At 40.4% G+C, this 14,325-nt stretch overlaps 1 protein-coding gene across 5 annotated transcripts in view; it reads left to right on the top strand.

Annotated features, from left to right (window-relative positions):
- Nucleotides 1–14,325, top strand: part of LOC106727497 (receptor-type tyrosine-protein phosphatase R-like) — a 54,195-nt gene that overhangs the window by 7,558 nt on the left and 32,312 nt on the right. The window contains exon 3 of one of the 5 annotated variants that reach the window (XR_001363715.1): nucleotides 10,134–10,218. The exons of 2 other annotated variants lie outside the window; for them this stretch is intronic. Coding sequence is in view for 2 of the 3 variants with exons in the window: in XM_014546213.1 (XP_014401699.1) it covers nucleotides 8,051–8,161 (111 nt within the window). In the remaining variant the exon portion in view is untranslated. Of the gene's footprint in view, nucleotides 1–8,050; nucleotides 8,177–10,074; nucleotides 10,219–14,325 lie in introns of those variants that run through there. 2 more of the 5 variants (XM_014546214.1, XM_014546213.1) reach the window with 2 other exon arrangements.

Genomic DNA, 14,325 nt, shown 5'->3' with positions numbered 1-14,325 from the left:
CCTTCAGGGTGGGGGTCCTCACTGGGGTGCCTGGCCAGCCTGGATGAGGGGATGATGGCTGTTTGCAGCTGGTCGCACCGCCTTCAGGGTGGGAGTCCCCACTGGGGTGCCTGGCCAGCCTGGGTGAGGGGCTGAGGGCCGTTATCAGGTTGGCAGGGGACTGAAGCTCCCAACCTCTCTGTTTTTTCTTTTTTTTTATTCTGGGATTTATTTACCTTCTATGGCTGTGACTGGAGCTGAGAGTCAGTTTTAGCTCTGAGGCTCGGCTCCAGCTTGAGGCCTCGGCTGCTGAAAGCAGGAATCTAGGGTTTGTTTGGGTTCTATAATTGCAACATTCTTTCGGTCCTGCTCACTTCAGCTCTGACAGCTGAAAGCAGGTTTCTGGGTTTTGTTTAGCTTCTATAATTGCAACAGTGTTTCTTAATCTGCAGCTCAGAGGCCGGCAAGGCAGGCGGGGAACCTTGGCTTCCTCCATCACTGGAGCAAGCAAGCCTCCTGTTCACTTCAGCTGCCTGGCTGCCGGCTGCCATCTTGGTTGGCAGTTAATTTGCATATCACCCTGATTAGCCAATGGGAAGCGTGTCGGAGGTACGGTTAATTACCATGTTTGTTCATTATTAGATAGACACGCGCGCACACACACACACACACACACACACAGGCTATTTTGCTTGAGGAATATTGCAGTGGTACCAAAGAATTATTTATTGGATTCATTTTATTCCAAATGAGCAGTGTTAATAGGTATCATTTTCGGAATTAGGTAAATTATTGGTGTGTTTTTTTCCTAGGTAGAGTGAAAAGCCATTTCCTACCTCCAAAAAGTGTATGTGATTTCTAAGTCTTCCTAGCTCGGAGGGAGAGATCACTTTTTTCCTCCTCCTATATTTCTTTCTCTCACTCACTTCTGACATCACTAAGACAATGCGTTTAGAATGAGTTATATAACCAGGAAGGAAAGATGCATGTGTCCCTCTTCCTTTCCTGATTCCTAATTGCTTTCTCGAAGCATTTCATAAGAGCATTTGTCCACAAATGAAATTTTTTCTTCTTTGTTTTATAATAAATAAAATACATAGGTTGTTTACTCCAAAGAGAGGACAACACAATTAAAATGTTTATCCTAGAGAATGCTAATTATGTTCCAGAAGCTTAATTAAGAAACTATTCATGGGATTTTTTTGTACAAATTCAATATAGAGGGAATGTGAATGTCTTTAAGGTCAGTGCTACCATAGAAATCAAAACAACAACAATGGATTTAACCAAATGTGTGCTGGAAATTCCATTGCTCTTATCCCTGGATCCCCAAGATATTCATCAGGACACAAGGCACAACATCTGGAAGGAGGGAACCCAGGAATGTCAGTGAAAACAGTAGAGTGGAAGCAGCTATAGGTCTTTCCAGTTCAGCAAGTTCAGCATAGATTGCTAAATGAAGACTATTACATTCTGGGGGGAAATCTGAGAAAACTGGGATTAGGAAGACTTTGACATTTTAATAAAGGGTAGAATATAAATGGTTTGCTCCTCAGGATGGAATTGAGGAAAGGAATAAAGAAAAGGAAGGAGAAAGAGAAGGGATAAGAGGAAGAGGAGGAGGAAGAAAAGGGAATGGAATGGGAAAAGGAGGGAAGGGAATGGAGGAAGGAAGGAAGGTGTACAGAAGGAAGGAAGGAAGGAAGGAAGGAAGGAAGGAAAAAGAAAGAAAGAGAAGAGAGAGACAGAGAGAGAGAGAGAAGGAAAGAAAGAGAAAGAAAGAAAGAAAGAAAGAAAGAAAGAAAGAAAGAAAGAAAGAAAGAAAGAAAGAAAATAAGAAAATGAGGATGTGAGGACTTACAACTTAGCCTCAGGAATTTGATTCTTGTACAAAATGAGTGACAAGTCATACTATAAATTCTCCCAATAGTGGCAATAGGTGGCAAATTCATTCTGACATAGAAGAAAAGTAAGGTGCCTGGGTTATGTCCTGTGACTAGACTATTTGCCAATGAGAAAGGCCATAAATTCGTGCAATCTGTTGGACCCAGGATATTATGTTGCTAGAACATCTCCAATTTGTGAAAAATACTGTAGCTTGTATACTTCGTTATGGTGACTGCTTATATGATGGAGAATAAGAAGTCTGTGTTGAGCTGCAAAGCAGCAGGCTCATAACTCACAGAAAGTGTGATTCAAATGTAGGCCTTGGGAAATTTTGAATTATTATGTGTCAAATGTATTTGGAGTCAAATAATAAATACTAAATCCAAAATCCTAAATGTATGTAAGACAGTTTCCTGTAATGTTGGGTATGACTCAGTTGTCTTTCAATATAGTCTGGGACACTTGTCCCAAGTTCCTAGAAGGAACGAGTATAAAAGTTTGAGAGTGCCCTGGCCAGTGGGCTCACTGGTTAGAGCATTGGACCATGCACTGAAGGGTCATGGATTCAACTCCCCATCAAGGGCACATACCTGGCTTGCAGGTTTGATCTCTGGTCCCAATCAGGGCATGTTCAGGAGGAAGATAATCAATGTGTTTCACACCAATGTTTTTCTCTCTCTCTCTCACTCTCTCTTTTTTTCTCTCTCTCTCCCTCCTCCATTCCTCCCTTCCACTATCTCTAAAAATTAATGGGAAAAACATCTTTGGGTGAGGATTAACACACACACACAAAAAGTCTGAGAGAAATATCTCTGCCATATCTTGATATGGTAGTCCATTTGTTAAAACAAATTCTTTTCTTTGATTTTCAAGTAAATGTAGTAATAGTATAAAAACTTCTTTTCTGACTTCCTTGAAAATGGCATTTTGTATGTAGACACTACCAACTTTGGATTTGGGATTTGGTCTGTGTATTAGTTATCTATTGTTACATAACATATCACCCCAACATTTAGCAGCTTAACACAAGCAATGTTTATGATGTCACACAGTGCTGAAGGTCAGGAATCTGGGAGCAGATTAGTTGTATGGTTCTGCCTGAGAGGATACTGAAGTCAAGCTGTCAGCCAGGGCTGAGTCTCTGAATGCTTGGCTGAGCTGAATGAAGGATTCACTTCCAAGCTCACTCGCAGGGCTATGGGCTGGAAGCTTCAGTTCCGCAGCAACTGGATATCTCCATAGGCTGCTCACAACACCGCTCCCCCAGAGCATGTGAAGGGGGAGAGAGACATACCAACCACACTGCCTTGTATGACCTGGTCTCCAAGTCACACACCATCATTTACACTTTATTCTATTCATTAGAGATGTTGCTAGCTCTAGCCCACATTTATGGAACGGGGCCTGCAGAGGGAATGAATACTAGAAGGCAGGGATCACTGGGGACTATCTTAGAGTTTGGGTACCATAATCTTCAAAGCAAAATTGGGGAATTATTGGCTTGTGCCATTCTTTGTTATGTACTTCTACCTGTGAACTTCAGGAAAGGTAATTGTGTGCAGAAACTATATTACAGAAATCTCATCATATAGTAATGGTGGAAGGAACTAGGTCAGTAAAGCTTGAACTTAAAACCTTTAAACTCGAAAGAAACTCATGATTGTTGCCAATTTACAGACCAGAAAATCAAGGCCCCAGATCAGGTACTTCCTCCAGGTTACGCTGTTAGTAGTAAGTGCAACAGGCAGAATTAAAATCCTAATTTGTCTGACTTCAAATCTCAAACACTTTAAAATTTACCATAAGTCATTTAGTTTGCTTTGGGAAGGTATTATTATACATTTTTTCAACAGAAACTTTAACTTTATGAATTACACTTTATTTAAGCTAAAGGTAATGTTGACTGTTATTCTCTGAAAATATAGTCATTGATAGTTAGATGTTAATGTTTGGGGCCAGAGGGTAAAAGGTAAAAGATCCATGATGGCCATGGATCTTTATTATAAATAATAATAAAAATGAATTATTCTGTCAAATTCTATTTTAATTTTAAGAAAGTCTAGGGGAAAAAATCTGTACTCAACTTTGGAAATTTGATTAAATTTTTGCTTTTATCTTAACTTACCCTAAATGCTTTATGTTAAACTATAAGATCTTATATAATCACCTTTGTAAAAAATCCCCAAACATTTGCATTTTGGTAAGCTTTGTGCTTACATTTTTGAGATATTACTGTATCCCTGGAAAATAGTCTTGAAGTAGCAATTCCATTTTTGAGCTTGGCATCCTGACAGTCATACTGTCACCATCTGTTGCTTTTCTCCATTCCTAGCTACTAAAGCAGCAAGGAAGATGCTCAAACAAATGCTTGAAATGTTAGAGGTCAAGTTTAGGCAATGTCTATATGAAGTTTCAATACTGGACCACTCCGCACCTCTGCTTGTTTTGGATCACTTGTACTCAACGCTAAAGTGACTCAAATCTTAAGAGAACTGATTTAATTTATTATCACACTAATTGGACATTGACTGTCTTTATGTAAAGTGTTTTAGTAATATTTTTGTTCTGAGTCCAAAAGCAATACTTTCATAGAATTTCAGAATAGTTAGCAAAATAGAAAAGGGAAAGGAGGAAATAAAAATAATTCTTAAGTGTTAGAGAATAATGTCATCTTAATATATGTATCTATATAACCTTTTAAATATGTGGGTGTAGACTTTTTTTTAACAAAAATATGGAATCTGTACACATAAAGTTTTGTATTTTATTTACTTTGTTTATATATTAGACACAGAAGTATAATTTTTAAAATCACAAGATCAAATGTACTAAATCAAGTCTATGCCATGGTCGATTATGAAAAATAACCAAGTTATAGAAAACAGTATATTTTTGGTGAATAACTAACATACATGAGTCATGGAGAAGAATAATAAGTAATGTCTATGAGAAACCAATGTCACCAGATCCAAGGCAGGTCTGCCCTGGCACAGTCTGGAATGTGTGGGTTCTTGATTTCACAACATGAAATGGTGATTTTGAGAGTACGTTTATTGAAGCTGGTGACAGTGAAACAAAGGAAGAACTTAAGATAGAAAAGGCAAGAACATAGCAACAGGAGTGAATCCTGCTTTGGCCCTTTGAAACATGAGGAAGAGTCAAGCCTAGGCTAGGCTTCATTGGCCCTTTAGAAAGAAAGACACGGAGGCAGAGAAGTGAGCCAGCTGGGTTGTGTGGATTCAAAAAATAAGTTACAGAGGCAAAAGGGGGACCCTTGGAGACAGGTTCAGGGGATTAGCCTGGGAGGAGCTTTTGCTGCCTACTGCTCCCCTAGTTGCAAGTCTCCTGGGAACCCTTAGACTTAGAGCTTAGGAGAAAGAAAGCAAAGATGCACACCTGTGGAAAGAAGGGTGGGGAGAGACGCAGGTGTGTGCCAGAGAGATAGAGCACTGGGTCTTTCATCTTAAGGGCTTTTATATGTTTTCTAAAGGCGGGACTTTCAGGTGAGGTCTTAGGAGAGGATGTCAATATGAATATTCATCAGCTCTCCAGATGTGTATTTTGATATGCTGATGAATCAAAAGGAGTTAATAGAGGGATAAGGGTCATTCTCTGGTTAGTTTTACCTTCCAAGAATGTCACCGAACAGGGACCAATACCAAGGCAGGTCTGCTCCAGCATGGACTGGAATGTGTAAAATATTTGTTCCTACGTGTCCTGGTTAGGGAAGTAAGACCTTGTGCTTCATTATCTGTCTGCAAATTGCTCAACCATTTATCTGTCTGTTTCCTCATTCCATTTGCCAAGGAATTTTTGTAGCTTCTTACTATCCTGCCTCACCAAGAATAAGTAGGAGCAGCTGGATTATTAGACATGCAAACATTTTTTAAATGGACACCTAATCCTTGCTTCTTAAAATACTCATTCATTCAAAAATAGTATTGAGTGCCTCCTCAATAAAGTAGACTCTGGGGATACAAGAGCGGGAAGATAAACAAAGTTATTTCAGCCATATAATTTACATTTTAATAGAAGAAGAACAAAATTGAGCAAACAACTGGACATAATTTCAGATGGTGGTTAAGTGCAATGAAGAAAACAGAGTTACAAGGCAGGGAAAAAGTGGCGGAGACGACATGATATTGGATATTGAGGGATTCTGTTTGATAATCCCGGATACGTAGGGACTGAATCAAGATAGAGCTTCTGCATAGAAACCATGTGATAAAAGAATAATTTTGGAATCAGCAGAACTGTGTTGGAATCCCAAATCACATACGTACTAATCGTGTTCCTGCAGTGATTTACTTAACATCTCTGTATCTCAGTTTCCTCATTTGTGAAAAAGTGATACCGATAATATCCATCCTATAGAATTGTTTCTGGAATGGAATGAGATAAAGCATTCAAGGAGCTTAGTATCATGCCTGACACATAGTAAGATCTTTGTAAAAATTGGAGGCTATTATTATTATTATTATTATATGGAACAAGGGAAAATACATCTTTCTGGACTTACTACCAAGAATACTTGTATTTCTCCTGAGCCTCTGGTCGGCTTATAATTTTATCTTTTCAGTGCTGTGAATCATGTTTCCGTTTTACTCTTGACTGCTAAAAAGCTGAGAGCTAAATTTGTGGTCTACCTCTAGCAAATGTAGAGAACTTTATTGAATGCTTTATTTATTTTGTGAACTGCCTTGACTCTTGGCTGGATGTTTTCTTTTCTTCACTTGTTTTTCCTTTTAATTCAATTTCCTCCATTCCATACTTTACATTCAATTTTATTTTGTTTTCTATGTGATTTTTATAAGCTATCACACATCTTTTCTCTAATATGTCCTAAACAAATAGTCATATAACAAAGTAGCAAACAGTATGGACAAGTTGAGTTTGAATGTTACACAGCAGGAAATCCCCTTACTGGAAGAATTTGTTTACCCATCAGGTTTGAAGAAGTAAAATATAGTTCATATGAAAGAATTACAGTGTGTTATAATGATCTGTTTGGCTCACTGCTCAGTAGGCCCCAACCTCAGCCAATCCCAATGTCAGGGGATAATCCCTTGTGAGCAGTTTAACACAGTGAGAACAGAATGGTTTTATTTTATTTTAATTTATTTTTTATTTTAATTGATTTGAGAGAGAGAGAGAGAAAAGGGAGGGAGAGAGAGGGAGAGAAACATTGATGTGAGAAAGAAACATTGATATGTGCCCCAACCAGGGACCAAATCCACAACCTAAGTATGTGACCTAACCTGGAATTGAATCCACAACCTTTTTGGTGTAAGGGATGATGCTCCAACCAACTGAGCCATGTGGTCGGGGCAAGAATGGTTTTAGGAGACATCCTAGGTTCACATGCCACTAGCATGTGTTCTGCCACTAGCTTTTTGAGAACTTGGACAAGTCAACGAACATTCTGAGTCTTTGTTTCTTCATTATAGTGGTAATTGTAATACCTGACCATCTGCTGCTTTTCATTCTTTCTAGAATATGTGAATTTGTACTATAAAGCATAGCACATTGTCATAATGTCAGCTGTCAAAATCATGTTGGTGGTGGATGATGATAATGTCAATTTTGTTGCTGATCTACTCTGATCTTGGGGTAAAATCCCAGTATTGTAATGGGCTTCTTGCATTGTACAAATCTAGAAGGTTTAAGCCAACAGCATCGCCCAGAGCCCATATAGCCACATGGGGTGGTCCTGACTAAAGCCCTGCTTATATTTCATTGCTAATTACATGGTTCTTGACATCATTTTACAAACTGCACTTGCCTGATCACCAGCCCAAGAGTCTGTTGACTCCCTTAGAGTGGACTTGGGGTGCACAGGTGGGAAAGAGGGTAGCTTTAATTAAAAATACAAGTTCCCACTGTAGTTTGTGCCATCTCTCAGATGTCCTGGAGCAGGAAAAAAAAATTGCCAACTACCAACTCAGAATATAAAAACCAGAATTGAAAGTTGATTAGATTTCTTTTGTTACCTGAAAGTAAAATCTCTTACTAGAACTAGTTAGTATTTGGAAAATAATTCCCAAAAGACTGTAAATAGTCTATTATCAGGCACCATGACAACTGAGAGCAAGAGTTTTATCTCAAGAAAACCAGCTTGCCAGGAATTTGGGGCCAGTTTTGGCCTCCATAGGGCTTGTCCTGACTGCTTTACTTTACCTTATAGGGTGATGGCCATAATGTCAGTCACAGAATGAGGTCTGGGAACAATGTGATCGCAGAGGAAGGCAGCAGTGAATTGAAAATACAATTGGTGCGGCAGCCCCACATGCTCTGAATGTAACAGCCGGGGCTCCGTGGCTCCTGGATTCCATGCCTTGAAGATGCCATCCCTGGGATAGGCCAGGCCATAATGGCTCAAAGGAATGGTGTGTGAGCAAATAAAAATTGGAGGGAGGGGACAGTGGAATCAAATTTACGAATGCATAGACAGATGTCGATAGTGTAGGGGGAGAGGGTTATACAATGAGACATTCCAAAGAAGTAGCTGTTAGTAACTATGTAGTAAGTAGAATATTGGAAAGAATTTCCAATGAACTTACGAGATAAATTCAGAGTCGTGCCTCCCCAAACCAAAGACTCCTTCCATGAAATGCTGACCTGTTGATGTCTGCAATGACATGGCATAACACTGTAGGGAATGACAAAACATTGGGAAAATTCTCATCTCCACCAGGGCAACCTCACCTGCAGGACCCTGCTGATGAGGCTCAGGAAAACCCAGGCAGTCAAGATGCTTACACATAGGAGGAATCTAGACTTAAAATTGAAATTATAAATGATGTTTAATAGACTTTGGAGACAAGAATTTGGGTACCAGAGTAACTTTTCCAGGTCACTAAAATGACTCAGTGCCCTCACTCTGGCCGTAGACTAGTTTTATCTTTGAATTTGGATCTCACAGCCAGCACACACCTTACCTACTGGTAGCTCTTCATGTAGCAATGGGCCACACCCACTGCTGCTCTTATCTACGGAAATACTAACCATCGTTTCCTTCAGGCAAAATGTGCTATAGCACCTGCTCTGTGTTCCCCTCTTGTCTCCTGCTCCCAGCTGCAGCTCTTTCTTTTCACCTAAAGTTTTCTCAAGTCAAATAATTTTTGATTGCCTTTAGGATCTTAACATTTGCTGCATCTTAACATGTAGCTACTGTTAAAAGCAAACTTTTATTTTTTAAAGGTATTATTAATCCAAATGAAGAATAATCTATTGATAACCTAAAATTTATTAATAGTTTATTTCCAAATTATTAGGGAAGATCAAATAATAAGGATCCCATAAATACATACTCTATAGGCAATTGAAGCTTACCTGTTTTTTTAATATATATATTTTTTATTAATTTCAGAGAGGAAGGAAGAGGGAGAGAGAGATAGAAACATCAATGATGAGAGAGATTCATTGATTGGCTGCCTCCTGTATGCCCCTGACTGGGGATCGAGCCTGCAACCCTAGCTTGTGCCCTTGACCGGAATCGAACCTGGGACCCTTCAGTCCGCAGGCTGACGCTCTATCCACCGAGCCAAACTGGCTAGGGCGAAGCTTACCTTTATAATTCTCTAGGGATATGAAACTTTTTAATTTTTCTTACACATTTCTCTATTCTAAATACATGTACGATTTTTTATTGTTGCTTTAAAAATTAAGCCATACTTACCTTGCAAGTTGCTTTTTTAATAATAATAGGCCATAGGTATACCACATATGTCTTTAGATATACATTTGACTTATTTCTTCTAAAAGGCTGCATAATTTTCAAGTTTGTATATGTCAAACACTTTCTTAAACTAGTCCTCAGATTCAGTGTACATTCATATTGTTTGCAGTTTTCATTTCTTTGTGTATGTGTTTTATATTTGCCACAGCAGAATTGCTGCAATGAACATCTTTGCTGCAATACACATTCTTGAAAAAAGAGGAACATATGTATTTACAATTTTATTATTTAGAAATTCATGTGTAAGAAATGAATTTATATTTTTGCTAAACTATGAAGATACTTATATATTTTATATATATGAATAAGAGATTTTCAAAACAGATTATTTATCTCTAGAGTATTTTCATTAGTATATTACCAAGTTATTGTTTTTGGACAGTCCACCCTCCCATTTAATGATAAAGGTGCCTGACTGATTTAAAGTTAGTAGCAGTTAGTGGTGGTTCTCTTTCATTTTTGTTGACCAGGAGAGTGAAAATTGTATCTCACAATTGCTTCCATTTGCATTTCTGTGACTATGGAAAAGACTGAGCATCTTCAATGTGTATTGGTGGTTGGATTGTCTCTCATGCAAATTGCTTATTCTCATCTTGTATGTCAGGTTGATTATCTTTTTCATAACAATTTGTAGAACTTCTTTGTTTATTGGGAAATAATCCTGTTGCCCACCATATGGGTTATATATATTCTTTTTTTAAGCTTTCATTTCTCTTTTTTATGGTGTCTTTTGTCATACAAATTTTTAGTTGATTCATGTTCAAATGTTTGAATTTTTCTTCTTTAAAAAAAACAACCTTTTGGCTTCCTGTCAAGATGGTGGTATAGGTAAATATGGTACTCGCATCCTCCCACATATACATTAAAATTACAATTAAACTACAGAGCAACCATCATTCAGAGCTGTCAAATTTAGCTGAACAGAAATCCTACAACTAAGGTTTAAAGAAGAAGGCATGCCCAGCCAGCATGGCTCAGTGGTTGAGCTTTGAACTTTGAACCAGGAAGTCACGGTTTGATTCCTGGTCAAGGCACATGCCCAGGTTGTGAGCTCAGTCCCGTGGGGGGCATGCAGGAGGCAGCCTATCAATGACTTTCTTTCGTCATTGATATTTCTCTCTCTCTTCCTCTCTGAAATCAATAAAAAAATATTTTTTAAAAAAAAGAAGGCACAAGATGGTAGGAGGGGCCGAGATGTAGAATGGGGTGGTCCCACACCCATGTGTGGTAGATAAAAATCAGGAGGGATATCTTGGCTGCAGAGGTCCACCCTAAGGAGTGACGGGTCTCAGCCCCACATCAGGCCCCAGCCCAGGGTTCCAGTGCCAGTAAGAGAAGTCCCCATAACTTCTGGCTGTAAAAACCAATGGGGATTGTGGCTGAGTGACATGGAGGGCTGCTGGAATCCCAGGCAGTTCCTCTTAAGGAGCCTGCACACATGGACTTCCTCAGACTCACTCCCTCTGAGCTCCAGCCCTGGGGCAGCAGCTTGAAGGGCACTGGGCACTTACAGGGAGGAAATGAATTGTCTGGAATCAGGGCGAGAAATAGAGGGGGTAGCTTTCTCCCAGACAGAAGTGCTGACAGAGACCATTGCCCCTTTACTGAACCCTCCCCCAGAAGAGTTGGCAGGAGGGAGCCATATCTGGGCCTTCAGCAACCTGGTTTACACTGCTTGCCCACCCTGGCGATTCCCTGAGATCCCACCCCACCAATTCATGGCTCCACCCATGCTCTTTCCAGTGGCTTTCACATCTGAATGTCCTGTCTAGGATCATGCTTCACACTTTCCAAAAATCTCTCAACAAGCTTTAGGCCTGATCACAGTGCTCTATTCCTTCAAAGACAGTGGGAGGACAAAAGCTTCTGACACTGTCATTCTACCCACTGAGCTGAAAACTTACCAACGATATGTCAGAAGCTTACTCTTGTGACACTTTTGCATCTAGAGAATAAAGGGTAAACAACACAGGGATAACAAAAACAATATTTTCCACCATTGATTGGGCTGCCACTATTCACTAGGTACTGTGGTAGAGGCTTTTCATCCTCAAACTCCTAACTCTATGGGGTATTATTATTCCCATTTTACAGATAGTGACATTGAGGCTCAGGGAGGTTGTCACACGCATCTATCTTGCTTGATTTTTAAAACGGTAGTCTTTCCACCATGTGGCTCTGCATTGCCTCTCATTTGTGGGCTTTGGAATGGACTGGCCAGGACTGGGGACAATTGGCAACTATCCTCCTGGACTCCTAACAGGAACAGAATTACTCATGTAGGGAAGGTCAAGGGCCTTCTCATAGATAGGCTCCCTCAGGGCCAAGAAGCTCTGAAATTCATGGCCCAGCTCTGGTGACAAAGTTACCTCTCTGACGTTCCCACAACCTTCTCTCTGGACAGAGGATGCTCGACTCTGGGAAGTCCTCTGTTGCAATATTCATTTTCTGTGGCTGCTGCAACCAATTGCTAGAAACACAGTGGCTTAGGACAATGTGTATGTGTTCCCCCACGTCCCGCGTGGTTCAGGGTTCAGGATCTGGAAGAGGAGCTGCACACAAATGAAAGAGAAGAGACAAGAGATAATTTGGAAATATTGGGGAGCCAGGCGGGCAAGTCCAACTCAAGGGGAAGGACTTCCACCGGTGCCCAGGCCTCGCTAGCCGTTTATTCAACTTTGGTTAAACATAAAACCCTTAGTCAGGCAGGTAATTGCAGTAACAGACAGACTATCTTAAAGGTCAGTAAATATTAGAAAGATTTACTCTGAGACTATTTGATCAGGAAATAGCTTGAGCCCCCATTGTCAGGACTAGACAATTGGTGCATAACTCAGGCCCTTGCCATGGGTTCAAGGTTCACCACCGTTCCAGGATCCTTGTTTGCACTTCTCTGCTATTGAAGACAATGGGTAGCCTCCTGCAGGACAACACATTTGTTATCGCATAATCCTGGGGAAGAGAAGTCCAAAAGCAGTCTCACTGGGCTAAAGTCAAGCTATCCACAGGGCTAGTTCCTTCTGGAGGCTCTAGGGGAGAAACTGTCCCCGCTTTTTCCAATTTCTAGAGCTCATCTGTGTTCCTGACTTACGGCCCCTTTCTAGCAATGACATTCTTCTGACCTACCCATCTATCATCACATCTCCTTCTCTCTCTGACTACGACCCCCCTACCTCCCTCTTAAAAGAACTCTTTTGATGACATTGGACCCACCTACAAAATCCTGGATAATTTCCCATATTAAAGTACTCAACCTGGTCATATCTGCAAACTACCTTTTGCCGTGCGACAGTCATAGGATTAAGATGTTGACGTTTTAGAAGTCTGTTATCCAGCCTTCAAGAGTCACTGACCCTGGCGATCGCTTCATCGGTAGTGAGAACCCACTGGGGGCAGCTCAGGACCGCCCTCGCATCTCCTGAGACATAGCACTCAGGGCTGGCCTCATGTGTACCTCCCCAGGGCTCAAGTGTGAGTGGTGAGGTCAAGTTGTGCTCCTCGCTGTCAAACAGGGCTTGCAAATGAGTAGACCTCAAGATGGACTCAGCCCCCTGCTATGTTTTGTATAGACCTCGCAGTGAGTATTTTTCTTAAGTCAGGAATTTTATACAAAAGTGTACATTTTAATTCTTTTAAACTGTAGGGAGACCAGGCACCACAGTACCTCATTTTCAAATGGCTGCATAATGTCTTCCACCTTTACACAAAGTATGCGCTCTCCCCTTTACCTTAATTCCTGTCACCGTCTGACGCTGAATTACACATGGCCTGTTTCATTCATTTATTTTAATTGCTCGGGCCCTGCAGTTTAAATATTTGAGTTTGCAATCATAATTCTAAAACCACAGCGTTAATATGTACACGAGAGAACATTTGTTCAGATAATTTGGGCAGGGACAGTAACTTTCTCTATATATGCTAGAAAACGTTGTGTTAATCCCTTGGTGTCCGTGCGAAGCAGAGAACGAGCCTTGTCGTGCAGCCATCATCCTAACGTCTGCCGATTGATTGGATCTGCCCTTTGGGTATTTCTTTTTGCAGCCTGACTCCCGGCCTTAATCCATCACCACCTGAGCCTGCCATTCCCAATCATCATTTTAGTATTCCTTCCATTTCACCGGAGGAACAATTTTCTGTTTGTCATCCAGAAAGTGCCCATCCTTTCTCTCTTCCTAGTACTGTCTCATAAGTGCTATATCAGTCTATTAACATTCAGAATCTACTTTATTCCAAAAAACAAACGAACAAACAAACAAAAACTCTTTCATCTTTATGTCCAAAGTCTCAGAGAATGGCTGACATACAGTGGGTGTTTAATAAGTATTTGTTAAATGAATGAATAAATGATGATAATGACCATGATATTGGTAACAGTAGCTAACATTTATGAGAGTTTAGTTATGAATGAATGTTGCATCTTTCAATGAGGTAGCAATTGCAATCCTGATAGGGACAAGTTCACTGTGCCTTCCCTCCCACCTACCCTCAAAAGGCAATTCTGTTGATCATACCACCCTCTGGTCCTAACCCCAGCTGATGGAACCACAGGAAGATTCCTAAGCCAAGGACACCCTATCCTTAGCTGATCATGAGCCTGTGGCGTGGCCTGTCTGAAATGTTAGCTACTGTTACCAATAAACAAGCCCAGCCCCTTAGGGTTTTTCACTTTTGAGAACTCCAGCCAAGAGAAACCCTGTGTCTAAAGTTGGCAGTGGCTGCTT

Source organism: Myotis brandtii, unplaced genomic scaffold (genome assembly GCF_000412655.1).
Source record: "Myotis brandtii unplaced genomic scaffold, ASM41265v1 scaffold4352, whole genome shotgun sequence".
Lineage (NCBI taxonomy): Eukaryota > Metazoa > Chordata > Mammalia > Chiroptera > Vespertilionidae > Myotis > Myotis brandtii.
Note: the sequence above shows the minus strand (reverse complement) of the source record. Positions and strands in the feature narration are given on the sequence as shown.